The sequence below is a fragment of the Trachurus trachurus genome, assembly GCF_905171665.1.
Source record: "Trachurus trachurus genome assembly, chromosome: 19".
NCBI lineage: Eukaryota > Metazoa > Chordata > Actinopteri > Carangiformes > Carangidae > Trachurus > Trachurus trachurus.
Window position 1 is genome coordinate 8,533,366 of NC_139913.1, and position 14,965 is coordinate 8,548,330.

A 14,965-nucleotide genomic window follows, 5' to 3' on the forward strand; every position below is an offset into this window, starting at 1 on the left:
ACATATTAACACTGTGTCAGCTCAAGAAAGTTCTCCACAAGGCGTCTTGGAGCTGCGCTACAGTCGATATCACGTTAATTCCACTGGCGCTTCTGCTATAGCTGCTATCATCAAAGAGTGCCTCAGTGGAGCTCAGGCTACAGAGATAACCTCGGCCACCTTGTCTCAAATCCCCCATTTATTCAGTCTCTGTGGCTCTACAGCGTGTGACACCGACCTATGGGCCTCATGTAAATAAAGACCACTTTCTTCTCCACACCCTCTTTAAGATCTTAAGTCTGAGATTTAGTAAAATGGTCTCATTTGTGAGTCAAGTTGTCAAATGATATATGCAGAGGGACGTAGCTGGAGTTGGACAGTGAAATGGATGAGTAAGCAGACACATCAGGGGCCAGCAGCAAAGCAGGGCCAGAGCCATCCACCATATCAGCGTCTCCAGGGGGAGGAGAGGCAGCTAAGCGTGTGACCTCTGAGCCCATTTCCTGTGGGATTCGGGCAGTGGGTGAGACTGTGTGACCTTTGCTTACCTCTCTGTTGTCTGCCACGATGATCAGCTCCACGTATTTGGTTGTAGTCTGGGCATGACGTTTGTGCTGTGAAGAGGATTGGACGGGGATTAGGTGGGTGTGAAGGAGAAACAATACAATGCGAGAAAGAAAAGGGAGAGGGCAAAGTGACACGAAGGCCAGAAGAAGCCGTTAATGGGGAGAGGGAACAGAGGCTGGGAATGACAAAGTGATAAACCAAGAAAAGGAGAGAGGCAGAGGTTAAGAGAGTAGAGAGTCAGACGAAGAAGGGCATCAGGAGGGCGCACTTAACTGCAGCTTTTTTGGAAAGAGCAGCCTAAATTTAGCAGGTGGCTACTCAATATGGCTTTTTTTTTTTTTTTTTTTTACCTGAGCTGCACTTTACACAAAGGGCAGAAATAAGAATCAGCACAAAGAAATCAGCAACTCACAGAGCCTGACCCAATAAGCGCCGCTGAGGTCACACAAATGTCTGATAACACTCTACAGGAACTGGCTTATTAACTAATAAATCACTGTTTTGGACAGTGGTGCCAGCACTGTTGGCAGTCAGCTTATTGCACCCTCTACAAAGAGCACAAGACTCTTACATCACACTTTAACAGTGGAGTGTGGACTAGTGAGTGTGGTTTACATAGAAACGAACACATTTCCATTTATTTATTTATTATTGCACATTAATCTACCTTGGTATGTAGGATCAAAGACTGACTGAAGTCCAACCTCTATTGAACAAAAAGGAAAAAATCAATTGCGATCAATTATAAACTGTCACTGAAATAGAGAACTTGATGATTACAGAAACTAAGTTAAAGAGCATGGAGACAATACAGATGTGCAGAAGGGCATATCTACACAAAGACAAATGCAGCCCACACATGGCTCTGCGCACACTCACACATATTGCACACGCAAGCTCGTTCTTTCCACTCACACACTCACAGATCCTATACTATCCTGCTGGCTAAGTGTTCTGCCTTCACACCATGGCCCTCTTTCAATCTGAGCCTCTTTATCCTTGCTGGCCTGGCAGCCTGGATCCTCTCTGCTCTTATCTGCCTCCTCCATAGATAAGCCAGGATGGGCAAGTGTGCTCTAAATGCACCCTATGGTGATTACCAAGTCTCGAGGAGGCCACCGGAGAGGTGGTGCACACATAAACACCATGTTCAATCAACACTGTGAAATTTACAATCAACCTATCACAATAATCAAATTTACACATACACATAATTTACAGCACATATTCTGCTGTCTCTATACATAAAACTGAAAGTGCACTGGAAAATGTAGACAATTAAAATCCTGACGTATTTTTTAACAAACCCTGACACTTAAAACTTCACCTTTACATAAACAGCGAACAAGAACAAAAACTCTTCCTCTTCTTTGTTTAGTTCATGTTTTACATACCACTGCTGCTTAAATATCAAAGAACAGAGGCCAGTGTTTTTCCACAGTTTATATGGTGAAGAGAATTTTAGAACAAAGGCCAGCTTACTAGCCTCGGAGCTTTCAACCACATCTGAGCAAATGCGAGCAAAGGCTCAGGTGTGGACAAGGATGAAAACTGAATAATTAAGCTTTGAGATAAGATTCTCTTTACCATATACGGTACAGTACACACATAAACCCTCATGCCCAAATGCTACTCAGTTTCGGCTCACATCCAACTCCTCCGAGTGCTTTCAATCCGTATAACCCTCTGTCTCAACCACGGAAGACGAGTTGCTCTACAACCGCCGTTGCCCGCTGTGTTGAGGTTTGACATCTTTCACAGTCACATTTTCATCTTGCGACAATAGAGATTTCACAGGAACTGAAGTTGTTGATGTACAGTTCCTGTCAGCTTGCCATCATATCTCTGTACCCTTCTCTACCCCATCTAACTCACATCATCCAGGGGCGCTCTGCCAGCACCGCCTCTTTATCTTTAGGCCCTCAAGCAGGGCACATCGCTGCTTATCAAAGCAGCAGCACACCTCGGTGCCCCTGCGTACCGAGCTGTGGTGCACGCATGCCACGCACAAGTCCAGCAAATTTGGCTTTTTGGTTTTACTTTGCCTTTGCTATGGCAGTTTTTTGCAAATATCCCTCACTATCTTCTCTGTTTTCACTTTTTAATCACCTATGGGATTTACCACGTTTGACCACCTCCCTTAAACCACATCTGTCTTCACTTAGTAGAGATATTTCCCTTCTAACTCTGATATCTCTCATTGTGTTAGGAGGGGAAGGGACGTAGTATTTTAAACAAATGAGAGGGGACATTGTGATCAGATAAAATATTTAAAAATATATTTTAAAAAAAAACTCTTAAGCAGGAGAATTAAACTACTTATCTCACTGGTATAAATCATCAATATAAGCCTTTCCCGTGTCGTCTTTTCTTATCTTATTCTCCCTCTGTTTCTGTCAGGCAGGAAACTTCTGCATTGTGCCGTTGTCAAGATTGGTTCGCATCTGCCGTGTTTTTGCAACCCTCTTAACACCAAAGACAATAGTTTCCATTGAAGCCAGCATTATAATCACCAACAGAAATCAAACAGTGCAATAAAAAAGACCAGGAAAATCCCTATTACTGCATGAATAAATAAGAATTAATAATGTGAAAGGGCCAGCACTGCCATATGTTCGGCCTGCTTCCCAAAAACACATTCAAACTCAATCTAACCTTAATAAAATGATTGAATAATTGCAAAATATAAAAATCAGCTTTCATAAAATGGAAAGTCCCTCACATTCATGCTGCATCAATATTATGATGTGTGTACTTACCCTCCTTTTAAGCCCTGGGACATTTGTTTGTTCTTTTGCATCACCTATCTCTGTGTCTCTCTATAAATCACTCATATTCAACCTCTACTGCCATCGCTCACCACTCAGATAGAGAACAGTAGAGTCTCTTTTCCACTTATCAGTGCTCATCATCTCTACAGTCCCAATTCCTCTGAGGTTAGACTCCCAGGGACCATTGGGCCTTATGATTTATCCCTATGAGCAGAGGGGTAGTAAGAGGCCAAGTGCAGGGTGTGCGATAGGAGAGCAAAGAAGCAATCTGTTTAATTCTGGATGGACAGGTCCAGCTTAAGACATGATCTACAAGCCTGCAGTCTGATCCAGCAAATGCTGCCACTTAACAGCCAATGTACTTTCCACGGGTGTTCATCAACTCCCGCTCTCCATAGACTCACGATCACTAATGGACACTGTCAGATCAGATGGAAGGACTGAGTGAATAATTCAACAAGTAGTAGCTTCTAAAAGATATACAGCCCACTTACCAATATCTACATTGCAAATGATCTTTTTAAAGGGGGTTGAGGTTAGCAATGTTTTAGATTTGGCGCTGTCAGAATATAAATACAAACTATAAGTTAAGAGAGATCAACTACACGATGGCATCTTTCTACACTGACAGCCAAGTGGTAAGAGCATATTTTTCACTGTGGCTGCTTTTTACATGATGATGGAGCAAGATGATGAGTTGTGAATATGATTAATCAATTTATCCTGAAAGCAACAGGAACACACGTTCCATACCAAAAGTCATGGAAATACTGAGCGATAATTATTGAGATACTTCATCTAAAACTCATTGTGGCGCTAAAGAGAAAGCCAGGATATCACCAAGTTATTAGCCTAATCAAGTCATTAAGATTCATGCCCTGGGAACTATAAATGCCTCTGCAAAATCTCATGCCAAAGAAATTCATCCAAGAATTGATGATGAGATACTGCATTGCATTTCATTCAGGACCAAAGTGGTGGAAGTTTAATGCAGCCTCATCAATAAATACAGGTATGTTTATAAAAAGGATTGAGTTATAATACCCACCATTTAGAGGTTCAATGGACTGTTCATAATGAAAGTTTGATCAATTTGACCTGCTGAAGACCTGCTGAAGGGTTTTTATCACTAATTTGCTTGATTACATATGGTTGAAGATTTTAGAAAACATTTCTCTCTGCTCTACCTCCTTTCTCTACTCATTTCCTGTCATTTATCTACTGTCAACTCTGAGATGAAGGCATGCAAATGAAGTAAGAAACAATTGTCAGTACAGCCACAGTTTACAGTAGTTGCATGTAGTTCAGTACTCCTCACCCTTGTGCTGAAAGCCTTGAACGGGCTGCCGTCTGTCTGTTCCGTGGGATAAGATATGTTGAAATCATGGCCACAGGTGCCAGGAGAGAAATTGAGGTGTTCAGCTGTGTAGATCCAGTGAGTCCCATCAGAGTGATCAGCAGATGGTTCCAGTACATATGATTTGCCTTCAAGAGAGATGAAACCCCTGCAGAGAGAAGAGGAAATGCATGTAGGAATCTCTCAGGGCTTAGAAGCAGCTCAGCATCATAGTCATTTATTTATTCTTTGCACAATTCAAATACTGGAGCATATCAGATATCCAGTAAAGAAAAGTAGATTATAAAAGTCATCATGATATATGTGTGACATCAAAAAACATGATACATCATCAGTGATGAGTGCACTTCTCAGTCAGTATCATGCAGTGGAATAATAGTGGCTACCATGTGAATTAACACTTGGCAGACATTCTGCTTAAAGAGCTGTAGTATCTCTTCGTTTTTTCCATTGTTCCGGCCATTGTTTCCTCTTTCCTAACTTTTCTCATGATTTAACAGTGGCCTCTGTGATTTAAAGTGACAGCTCCCTGTGCTGAGTCTGAATAAACTCTGAGATTCTCACAAAACTTGCACAATATTCACAACCACATGAGCTCATAGGCCTACTAAACTCCCCCAAAAGCCCAAGCACTGCCAACGCAAACCAAAAACAATTTGTCTTGGTGAGAAGTCCAAGCGATGTGTAGTTGTGTCAGAAAAGAATAAAAATCTGTACATCTGTCACTGTGCAGACAGGTTGCAGGAATACTTAAGTAAATAAATAAAAACATAGAGCCCAAGGTCAACAGCAAAGGTTTTACAGTCAGGAAAATCACTCTGCAGAGGGTTTGGCTGGTTCATGAAAACATTCCTGATGGTGTCAAGTGATATTATTGAAATCATTTCTCCTGTCTGACATTTGCAATCTCTGTGTTTCCATCTCTGAAACTCCGACTCACGTCTAAAGCCTTACAGTATATCAAGTTTAGCCTGCTACCTCTCAGTAGCATATAGGTTGTCATCTCAGCATATTGCTATGGGAAAAAGAACATTATTTACTGAGTCCTGTTGAAAACGTACTCCTCAAAGCTGCCAACCTGGGACTTAAGACTTAAGTCGTTGCATTTACTAGACAAGCAGTTATAATATACCCTCTGAGCAGCACCACGTCTTCAGGGCAGACTGCAGGCTACGGTGACTCAGTAGCAGGGCTTGCTAGTTAGCATGGTAAATTCAGTAGATAGAAAGACGTGATAGAAATAGAAGCAAAACAAGAGTGTTATTTTCTATCACTGAGTACAGGAATTAAGTTTTATACTGAACTCATAACATTTCTTTTTGACTTATAGGCAAGAAGTTAACGTTAATGTTATTCCAGTTTATTAGCTTGGTTTTTAGTCTTTGTCATCATTTTCACTGGGTTTCATTACACTGTGCTCACCAATACTCGCTCATTGTACAACTATGGCAGACAAGGAAGGTCAAAATTAGACGTTGGTTTGAAAACTTTGCAAGACTTCTATCCTCTGCCTGGCTTGAAAACATGACTTGATTTGGACGTGCCATAGCCTAAATGATGAAATTGACTTGAACTCAACCTGAACTTGCCTCAAAGGATTTGGAAAAACTTCTGGTGTTACTTGGATTAATGCTTCTTCTTTACCACAGGAGAGAGATTTTGTGAAATAAAGCTTTGGCTTTGGGCTTTCTGTCTTAATAGCACAACAAAAAATTCAAAATGAACATCTGACACTTACTTAATCCCAGCACAGGTACTGAGGCTGACGTCCGAGTTGACGTGACCCTCGACCACACCATGGTAGTAGCAGTTTGCCTGCGGAAATACAAACAAAAAACGCAGAGGATTTAAAACTCCAGACAAGAAGAATGTAGTTAATGTGGGGGGGAAAAAAACCTGTTCAAGTTTAAGCACAGTTCAACAACACCAGTCCCAGCTGATAACTGTGAAATATGAGCAAATTAACTCTGGGGGAATAGCTTTTTGCAGGGTTAGCAGGAGCCATTCCCACTCATCACCACAGGCTAATGATGGCTGAAATCTGTGCGAGTTTCACATTTCCCTCCTCAATCTTTGCTTGCTGTTGCATTCCCAGGTACCCGCTTTCATGGACCACCTGTCAAACTGTAGCAGGGAGTAACGAAAGTGAATTAAACCCATGTTTATTGAACCAGCCTTGGCAGCAAGAGGGTGGGGAGGAAGTGTCTGGTTTAGAGTGAAAACAGTACTTCAGCTACAGCCAGACAACCTTGCTCAGGTGAGGTCTGCCTATAGCAGCCCCTCTGCCACCCCGCTCTGCAGAATGAGGAAACGTGAGTTTTCCACCCGTCTTTGACTGCCTCTAAATATAGAGTGCAGGCGGGATATTTGGACGTCCAGCCTCTTTCAATGTGGCTAACCTCCAGAGACTGCTGATTTTGCACATTCATGGTCTGGATGTGTTTCTGGTATTAAAGGGAATCCTTGCTTAATCTTGCATCACAGTAATTCTGCAATAAAACTGTGATAATCCAATTAATATTTTTTCCATCCCTGACAAGAGCTAGTTAAAGCAGCATTAGTAATGTCTTACCACCCAAATGGTTGAGATTCTAGTACTTAACAAATCCATTTTTGACAATAACAATAATCAGTAATGTAATGTAGTAGGCTATAATGTGAGAATGGTCACTCACACTGACAAGCACAGACAGGTTGGGTCCATGGATTCATGCTTTTGATGCCAATTTCTGACCCCACCATCTGCAGCCTCAGCAGAAATCTATGTTCATCTGACCAGGACATGTTTTCCGGTGTGTCACTGTCAAGCTTTTGGCTGAAGCTAGACATGGTCCTCTGCTGTTGTGGTCCATCAACTCCAAGTATCAGCATGTTGTCAACATTCAAAGATGCTTTATTGCTCACCACAGCTGTGCAGAGTGGTTATCTCAGTTATCGTAGCTATAATCTGGCCATTTCTCTTTGACCTCTCTTGTTAAATAGGTGTTTAATGTCTGCAGGACTGGATGTGTTTTGCTTCTCACACCCCTCTGAGTCAACTCTAGGAACTGAGTTCAGAAATATTCAAATTAACCCATCTGGCATCAACAATCGTGCCACAGACTAAGTCACATTTTTTCCCCCCATACTAATGTTTATCTTACTCAAGATGTGAACCAAAAACCGCAAAAGTATTCACCCATTTGGTCATTTAGGTGTATAGACAGAGCACAGTCCATTACAGTAAGGGAAAAAGGTGCAAAGACACGTCACCCTATTACATGAAATATGAAATTTTAGTACAGTGGGGAGAAGAGAGGCTGGTTTTATTACACTGAGTTAATGCTACCACCTCATGTTTCTTTGATGAGATCATGACTGTGATGCATCGATATAAGGGATAGGAATAGACTTTCTGTTTCTAAGGTTTTTGTAAAAAGAAATGAGAGAGGAGAGTTCTCGGATCCGAAATAAGGAAGATTAATAACTAATACCCAGGTTATTGAGGGGAGGCAACCCGGGCGTGAACATTGTTTATCATAACCATGCATTTATTATTCCAGGTTAACTCCTTAATATCCATGCTGCAGATTCATATTCCCTATAGATGGCTTTTGTTACAGCACATGGCACTAATTTATTGTATTATATATGGACGGATTTAGTGAGAAAGGGAGAGGATGTAAAGCAGACCGAGGGAACCGAGGGAGGAAGGGCTGACTCATGTTGAAGTCACTCCCAGCAGTACCTTGCCTTTGACACAGAACTGAACCCTCTAGCTCCCCTGCCCAGATCACTATATCAGTCTCCTCCCTGCCGGCAGGACAAATAAATTAACTATGGATCACTCTCTCAAGATCTGGTTGTTTCCAGTAAAAAGACCCTCCCATGAAGAGCTGGCTGTGGTCATGAGACAGGAATGAGAGGAGGTCAGTTAGTTCCCAGGTTGGTAAGACATTGCAGGTATATACACATGACTACTGACAGGGGGTCATTTGGTCCATACAACTTTTAATCTACCCCTCCACACTGTGCAGAACTGTAGCTGATTAATCAACATGAAGCTGGGCGCATAATTACTGGTGTAAACATGAGGCATAATGCCACACAGTTGGTGGTTCGAGCTCGGTTGTGAGGGCTTTTGGTTAATCAGTTATTCCTGATGGTGAAATCGCCCATTTGTTTCGGTCCAGTATTTATGCATCCATGTAACCATCAATTCATGCCATGTGCTAACTACCCAAGCCATGGATTCTCCACCCATGAGTCGACCTGCCACAACCTCTTCATTGTCTTTTTGCTCTGGAATGGCAGCAATTCTGATGAGCTGGACAAGCCCAGCCAGCCATGGTCCAGCTCTGCTTTCACATAAGTCTCGAGTGGAAAAACATTGTTCATTTTTACTGTGTGGGTTGGCCATTATTGAATTACATTAATCTCCTCTTTTGTGGATTTGAGCCATAAGTAGGACGTGCATTTTGTGTACACAGACCTCACAGACTGTCTATTATTATGCTTTCTGGTTATCTGAACAAAAATTAGACATTTAATTGCTTTCCAAACTGCAGATAATCATACCCCTGAAATCAGGCAAGCAGGTGGAAGCTCTGAGGCGTAGAAACTGTTCCACATGATCCAACCACATCATTCATTACGGTGTGCTGCATATCTTGTTTCCTAACAGTCTGTTGTTTCTCAACCAAAATAAATATCCCTCAAGAGAAGACTATTCATAAATACCCTTAAAGAGAAGGATATTTATGGATCCATGGAGGATGTTTTCAAAGACCCATTGTTTTTAAGGGCAGAACATCTTCTGCAGAGCTTAATGAAGATTATAAATATTGATTCACAGTGACGCAAATCACAAGCAATCGGAAGAAGGCCACACACCAAACTTGACCAGTAAAAAAAATAAAAAATACAACTTGGACATAATTAACTCATTGACAATAAAAAAATAGAAAAAAAGATGACGCTACACTACATCCTGCTGGAGCTGTGGTCACCAGCTGTGCATGTCTCTGTATCTGGAGTCAAAGATTTAGGGCAAATGAGACATTTGACAGACTTAACAGATGTATTTTAAATAGTAAGTTTAATCTTAATATAACAAGGACAAGGCTCATGAAGTGCGATGAGGTGCTGAATATATTTTACTGTCAAAGAGACTTCTGGAGTGCACGTAGATGTTCACTAATTCATTTTTTTCTTGCAGACCTGCATTTTTTTAAGAGACAGTTTTAGGCTTATCCATTATAAAAGACCCACGCTGTTCCCTCAAACTGAGTCTGTTCTCTGACCTCTGTCCACCTTTTATTTCATCAAATATGAATCTGCTGGCAACCAACGAAAATGGGTCCGCTCACCTACATCAGCTCCTTTATGCGCAAGACTTTCCAATTCCATGAGGTTTAAAAAGTAGGTTTAACTGCAACATCATTTTTTCTTTACTTTCTCACTGACCCTAATAGGAGCACAATAAAGCACACCCCGACAAGAAGAGGAGCCCAGCAAACGGTCAATATTCACAAGAGCTGCTGGATCGTTGATAAAGAAGGAAACATTACAGATTTAAGATCACAATTTTATTGTGTCTGCTTTGATAATAATAAAATAATAAAATATTGAAAAGTTCTTGCCTACCGTGAAGTTGTGAGAGCCTGTGACCAGACTGCCATCTTCCAGGTAATGGGTTTCAGTGTAGTTACTTGCAAACAGCCCCCTAGAAAGGATAAACAAAGACAACAAACACTCAGAAGTGACCCTAAGGGGCTTTATCTGAAAAAAAAAAAAAAAAATCAATCACTGTGTCTTAGGCCCTTCCACCACTTCCAGACCTGCGTGAAAGATAAACAGTCTGATGTGATTTAAAACTTAACCCTGCTCTGGGAGAGCATAAATTGAAGCGAGCAGCTGTAGGCACCGAGAAGGAAAACGGATAAAAAGGCTGCTGTGGCGTATTCCATTAAACCACTTTCACGCCACATGCATGCACCATGAAGAAGCATTCAATATCAATCCATAACTCATTGTGGTACGGCAGAACAGTAATTAGCTTAGACATTGCACACAATAATGAGCAAACGGACATTATGGTATGATCTGATAAAAATGCGAATGGGGGGGTAATGTTGACAGGAATATGGTGAAGAAATTATTTCTGTCCCAGGTGGGAATCAATAACACTATAACGTGACTCTTTGAGGTATGACACAGTTCATATCTAGAAAGCACAGTAATCAACACCACAAATCTCTGCTGTAGGAAAACAACTCCTTTCCAGTTTTATTTTATTGTAGTAGTGTCGCAGAAGTAGTAGTAGCCTAGTAATTGTGGCTGCTATGTATGCCAATGTTAGCATATAGCTCTAGGGGCAACTTTGGCGGTGTCACTGGTTAAACTTTCATATAGCAACATAAGAAATATCATATGCTGGCATGTTGACATTAGCATTTATGCCAATGCCAGCAGCATAGCATACTGTAGCTCTAGGGGCAGCTATGTCAGTCATGCTGGTTGAACTTCCAATACCAGTGCAAGAGATATCGTATGCTAGCATGATGACGTTAGTTCTATTTATTGCTGTGCGGCCTCAATGAGCGGCCAGGATGTTTGTGTACTCTTAGTCCTGTTAATTAATCTTATCAGTAACCTCATTTATTTTCAAACAAATATTAGTTCCTGTAATTGCTTCACAATCACGGCTTTCAAACAGTCAACTGCTGTAAGGATTTATTTATTCGTAAAGTAGAAACAGCTTCCTGCAGCTTTAACCAATGTGACCTTGGTGGGCACTAACACCTGTGTTACAGTGTGTGGAAAATATGTCTTATGAGTGGCAAAAGAACAAAAATAATGTGATTTCCAACTCCCCACCACAGCAATAACTTTCATTGTGCCATTTCTGTTTTAGGGAAAACAGATCATCAGGGAATTTGAGGACAGTTCCTTGCAGGCAGCTTTGGTGTGTAGCCACTTTTTGGACGGAAAACTGTTTTGGAGAGACTACAAGTGTTTGGGACATACTGAACATATGGATAAACAGTGGAAGAGTGGATTGTGTTACAATGTTTTGCTTTGGGACGTTTGTGTGGACTCTGATGTATTTCTTTGGTGCTGTGGCTCATTAAAATCCAGTGCAACTGTTGGTACAAAGTCCTTCAAACGGCAACCTTCAAACCTGTCAGAGCCTCGTGTACCTTTCAGGCCCATAGGAGGCAAGATGCTGTGCTGTCCTGGCACCTCAAAGTCAAAAAAGAAAAAAGAAAAAAAAAAGAAAAACTCTGCCACCAAAGCCATATTAAGATGATGGCTGACCTTCCTGCCACCTACGGAGGTTACTGAGCCCTGCTCCTTTCTCTGGAGGAGGCAGGGAAACTCAGCTGGTGGGACGACAGATCAACAGCAGAGAGCGATTAACAAACAAAGTGAGATCCAATAAAGCAATGTGGGTCGATTATCACAGCATGAGCATATGTATTTGTGTTCCTGATTACAAGTGAGGATGAGAGTGTTTATGTGTCCCTGTACTGTAGGCTACACAGCGAGTGCATGTACAGTATTGCACCGCAGGATACCAGCAGAAGGTTGGCTGGTGCTAATCCACAGCAGAGGAGCAAACCTCAGCAGGCAGCTGGATTCTCTTACTGACCTCACCGCTGACAACCCAGCTGGGAGTGTCAGCTGTAACAACCTGGGGAGGGGGGTTATTTTGTTTGGGAGCTGTCAGCATGAGACACAATGCTTCCCCGCCCTCTCCTCCTCTATAGAGCCAAAGAGCTGGTAATAATCATTGGATCAAAGTGAGGCCCAAGAGTAGAGAGCGCCAAATAAAATGATGTGTTTCTTCAGTCTTAATTAGGTCTGCTCTCTCAGTCGGACACAGAACCTCAACATCTGCCCACAACAGACAATCCATTGTGGTGAGTGTGTATGTGTGTGTGTGTGTGTGTGTGTGCCTCACTGCTTGTCTGTAACACTCTGGGAGAGAGTGGGTATACAAGAACATGCTGCAGACACCCATGTGTCATCCATATGTTACTTTTTCAATGAATGAACGTGGGAGGGATGTTAGTGTCTTGCTGAAGCAGAGGAAACACAGTCATTGCAGGAACTAAACCAATGTCACTCCAGGGTATCTGATCACATCTCAGTGAGTTAGAAAAAACAAAAAAACATTAGTTAACGTCATCAGTTTGCTTTACAGGGAGAGCACATTTCCCTCTTTTTTTTGTGTGCTCATTTCAGCTGACACTCTGAAATGTCAGAGCAGCCTTGAGTGCACCAGCAAGTTCTCAAAACAGACCCTGCACAACTACACTTAGTCATTTCATTTCCACTTAATGCACAATTCTGTCACATTACTTTCACACTTGCACTGTAGCTCAAATCCAAGATGTTTTACCTTCAAACATGGCAATGGGGACTTTTCTTTCCAGTAAAAAGCACGAAACCATCCAAAAGCCAAGCAGTACAGGCTGCCTCTGTGTATATCATGATAGTTACTGCCAATTTTGCATTGTTTCCTGCATTGTTAGGAATGGTAGCACAACAGAACCTTAAAGTTGTTTGATCTCAGCTTTCTACACATTACAAAGGAAGACAGGCAGAGATAAGACTGACAAGCAATAATTGCAATCACATCACATACCGTGGAACAGCACGTAGGCTCATTGCGCAAATCCTTGTAGGTGCATCTCATCCCTGCTGAGCGATGAACTCCCCCCAGCCAACTATATAATTTGTCTAATTCCGCAAACCGCCCGCCCCGCATGGCAGCAGCAGCTCACCGTTTATCAATCAGTGGGAAGTTAATGAGGCGTGGGGGAAGGAAGTGGACAGGGGGTTGCGCCCTCCATTTAAAATGCATTACCCACGGGATGGCGCCCCAGCAGGGCTCCGTTTGAGTGACGGGGGAGTCGGCACTGGGGAGAGGCAGCATGAGTCAATAGGAAGATGCCACATACCAGCTGTTAATGCCACCGAAACCTGGCAGAGTGGAAGCAGCCTTGACACCTACCACAACCAGAATAAGTGCAAGTGTGACACAATGAGGATAATATTACCCAGAGTTTCCTGCAGCTGCATAACCCTGTTCAAAAATCTCACAAAGAAATATTTGCAAATTTATCAGCAGCAGTTAGACAGGTGCAATACCCATAATTACAGTTGTTATGTTTACATCTTGTCATGCTGTCTCTTGGCTGAAAATAACTTTTTGAAAGAAAATATATTAGATGGGGGAAAAGAGTCAGCTCTGCCTGTCAGTAGATTTGACAATACAGACAGAAAGACAATGAAGTCACTTCAAGCTAATCCGAGCGCCAGCTACTAAATGTCATTTCTGTTCTTCCCGCATTAAATTATCATATTCTTTCCTGTTGTATCTCTTCAACATTGTCAGTCTCATCCATCTGTCTTTGTATAAGGAAATAACACCATGATTTACGCATTGTCTTATCTAAATGGAATAGATTCACATACAGAAATAAATGTCATGATGAACAATGGCAACACATTCCCTGCTGCGTGCATTCTCATTGAGACAACATGACCATGTTAACACTGGGGAAATGAATCTCTTTGATGATTTATCAACATATTCAATCTTTCTGTTACATGTTCCTTCACTGTGAATGTTTGTTTTGCTTGTATGTGAGGGGAGTAGATAGAGATGTGAGTGTGAGATATATTAATTGCAACAGGTTTGATGAATTGGAGTCAGAGCCTAATCAATCAAAGGCAAAAAGGAGGTCTCATTTGTAGGTTTGTGCTGCATATGACCTAGAAAGAAAAGGTCCTGACTGAATGTCAAACATTCCACTGCGTAGTCATGCTGAAGAAAAAAAACTCCTCAGCTTTCATATGCTAATGTCACATAATGTTTTTTTTTCTATTTATTGACTATGACACAGGATTGTGCATGTAGTCTTGTCCTGAAAGCCTGTGGCACCGAAGCATACAGACATACCAAGAGCTGAGCCGCAGTCACGCACAGGCCATAAAAACACATTCTCCATGGGAGAGCGCAGAGTTCAAACTGCTTGGGACACTTTTGATCAAATCTTGGAAGAACAACAAAACACTGAATTGATTATGTGACTACAAGCCAAGACCAGGAAGAGAAACCTAACTGTGAGAAAGAAAGTATTCCCTGCAAAAAACTGCCATCAGGTGCCTTGAATACAGACACAGAGAGACAAAACTGTGAGGAAAATTTCACAATAATAGAGTCAAGCTTGCAGATGGAGGGGGCATCAACGATCTGTTCTATTTGGCAAAATAAACAATAGACAATTTTTCAGTCAGT

General features: G+C 41.8%; 1 protein-coding gene across 1 annotated transcript in view; it reads right to left on the reverse strand.

The window, feature by feature from the left end:
• Positions 1-14,965, reverse strand: part of adam12a (ADAM metallopeptidase domain 12a) — a 71,913-nt gene that overhangs the window by 23,646 nt on the left and 33,302 nt on the right. Inside the window, exons 4-7 of the mRNA XM_083994295.1 lie at positions 10,300-10,378; positions 6,413-6,489; positions 4,636-4,822; positions 528-593 (exon numbers count right to left, since the gene is read on the reverse strand). Of these exons, the coding sequence (XP_083850421.1) occupies positions 528-593; positions 4,636-4,822; positions 6,413-6,489; positions 10,300-10,378 (409 nt within the window). The remainder of the gene's footprint in view (positions 1-527; positions 594-4,635; positions 4,823-6,412; positions 6,490-10,299; positions 10,379-14,965) is intronic.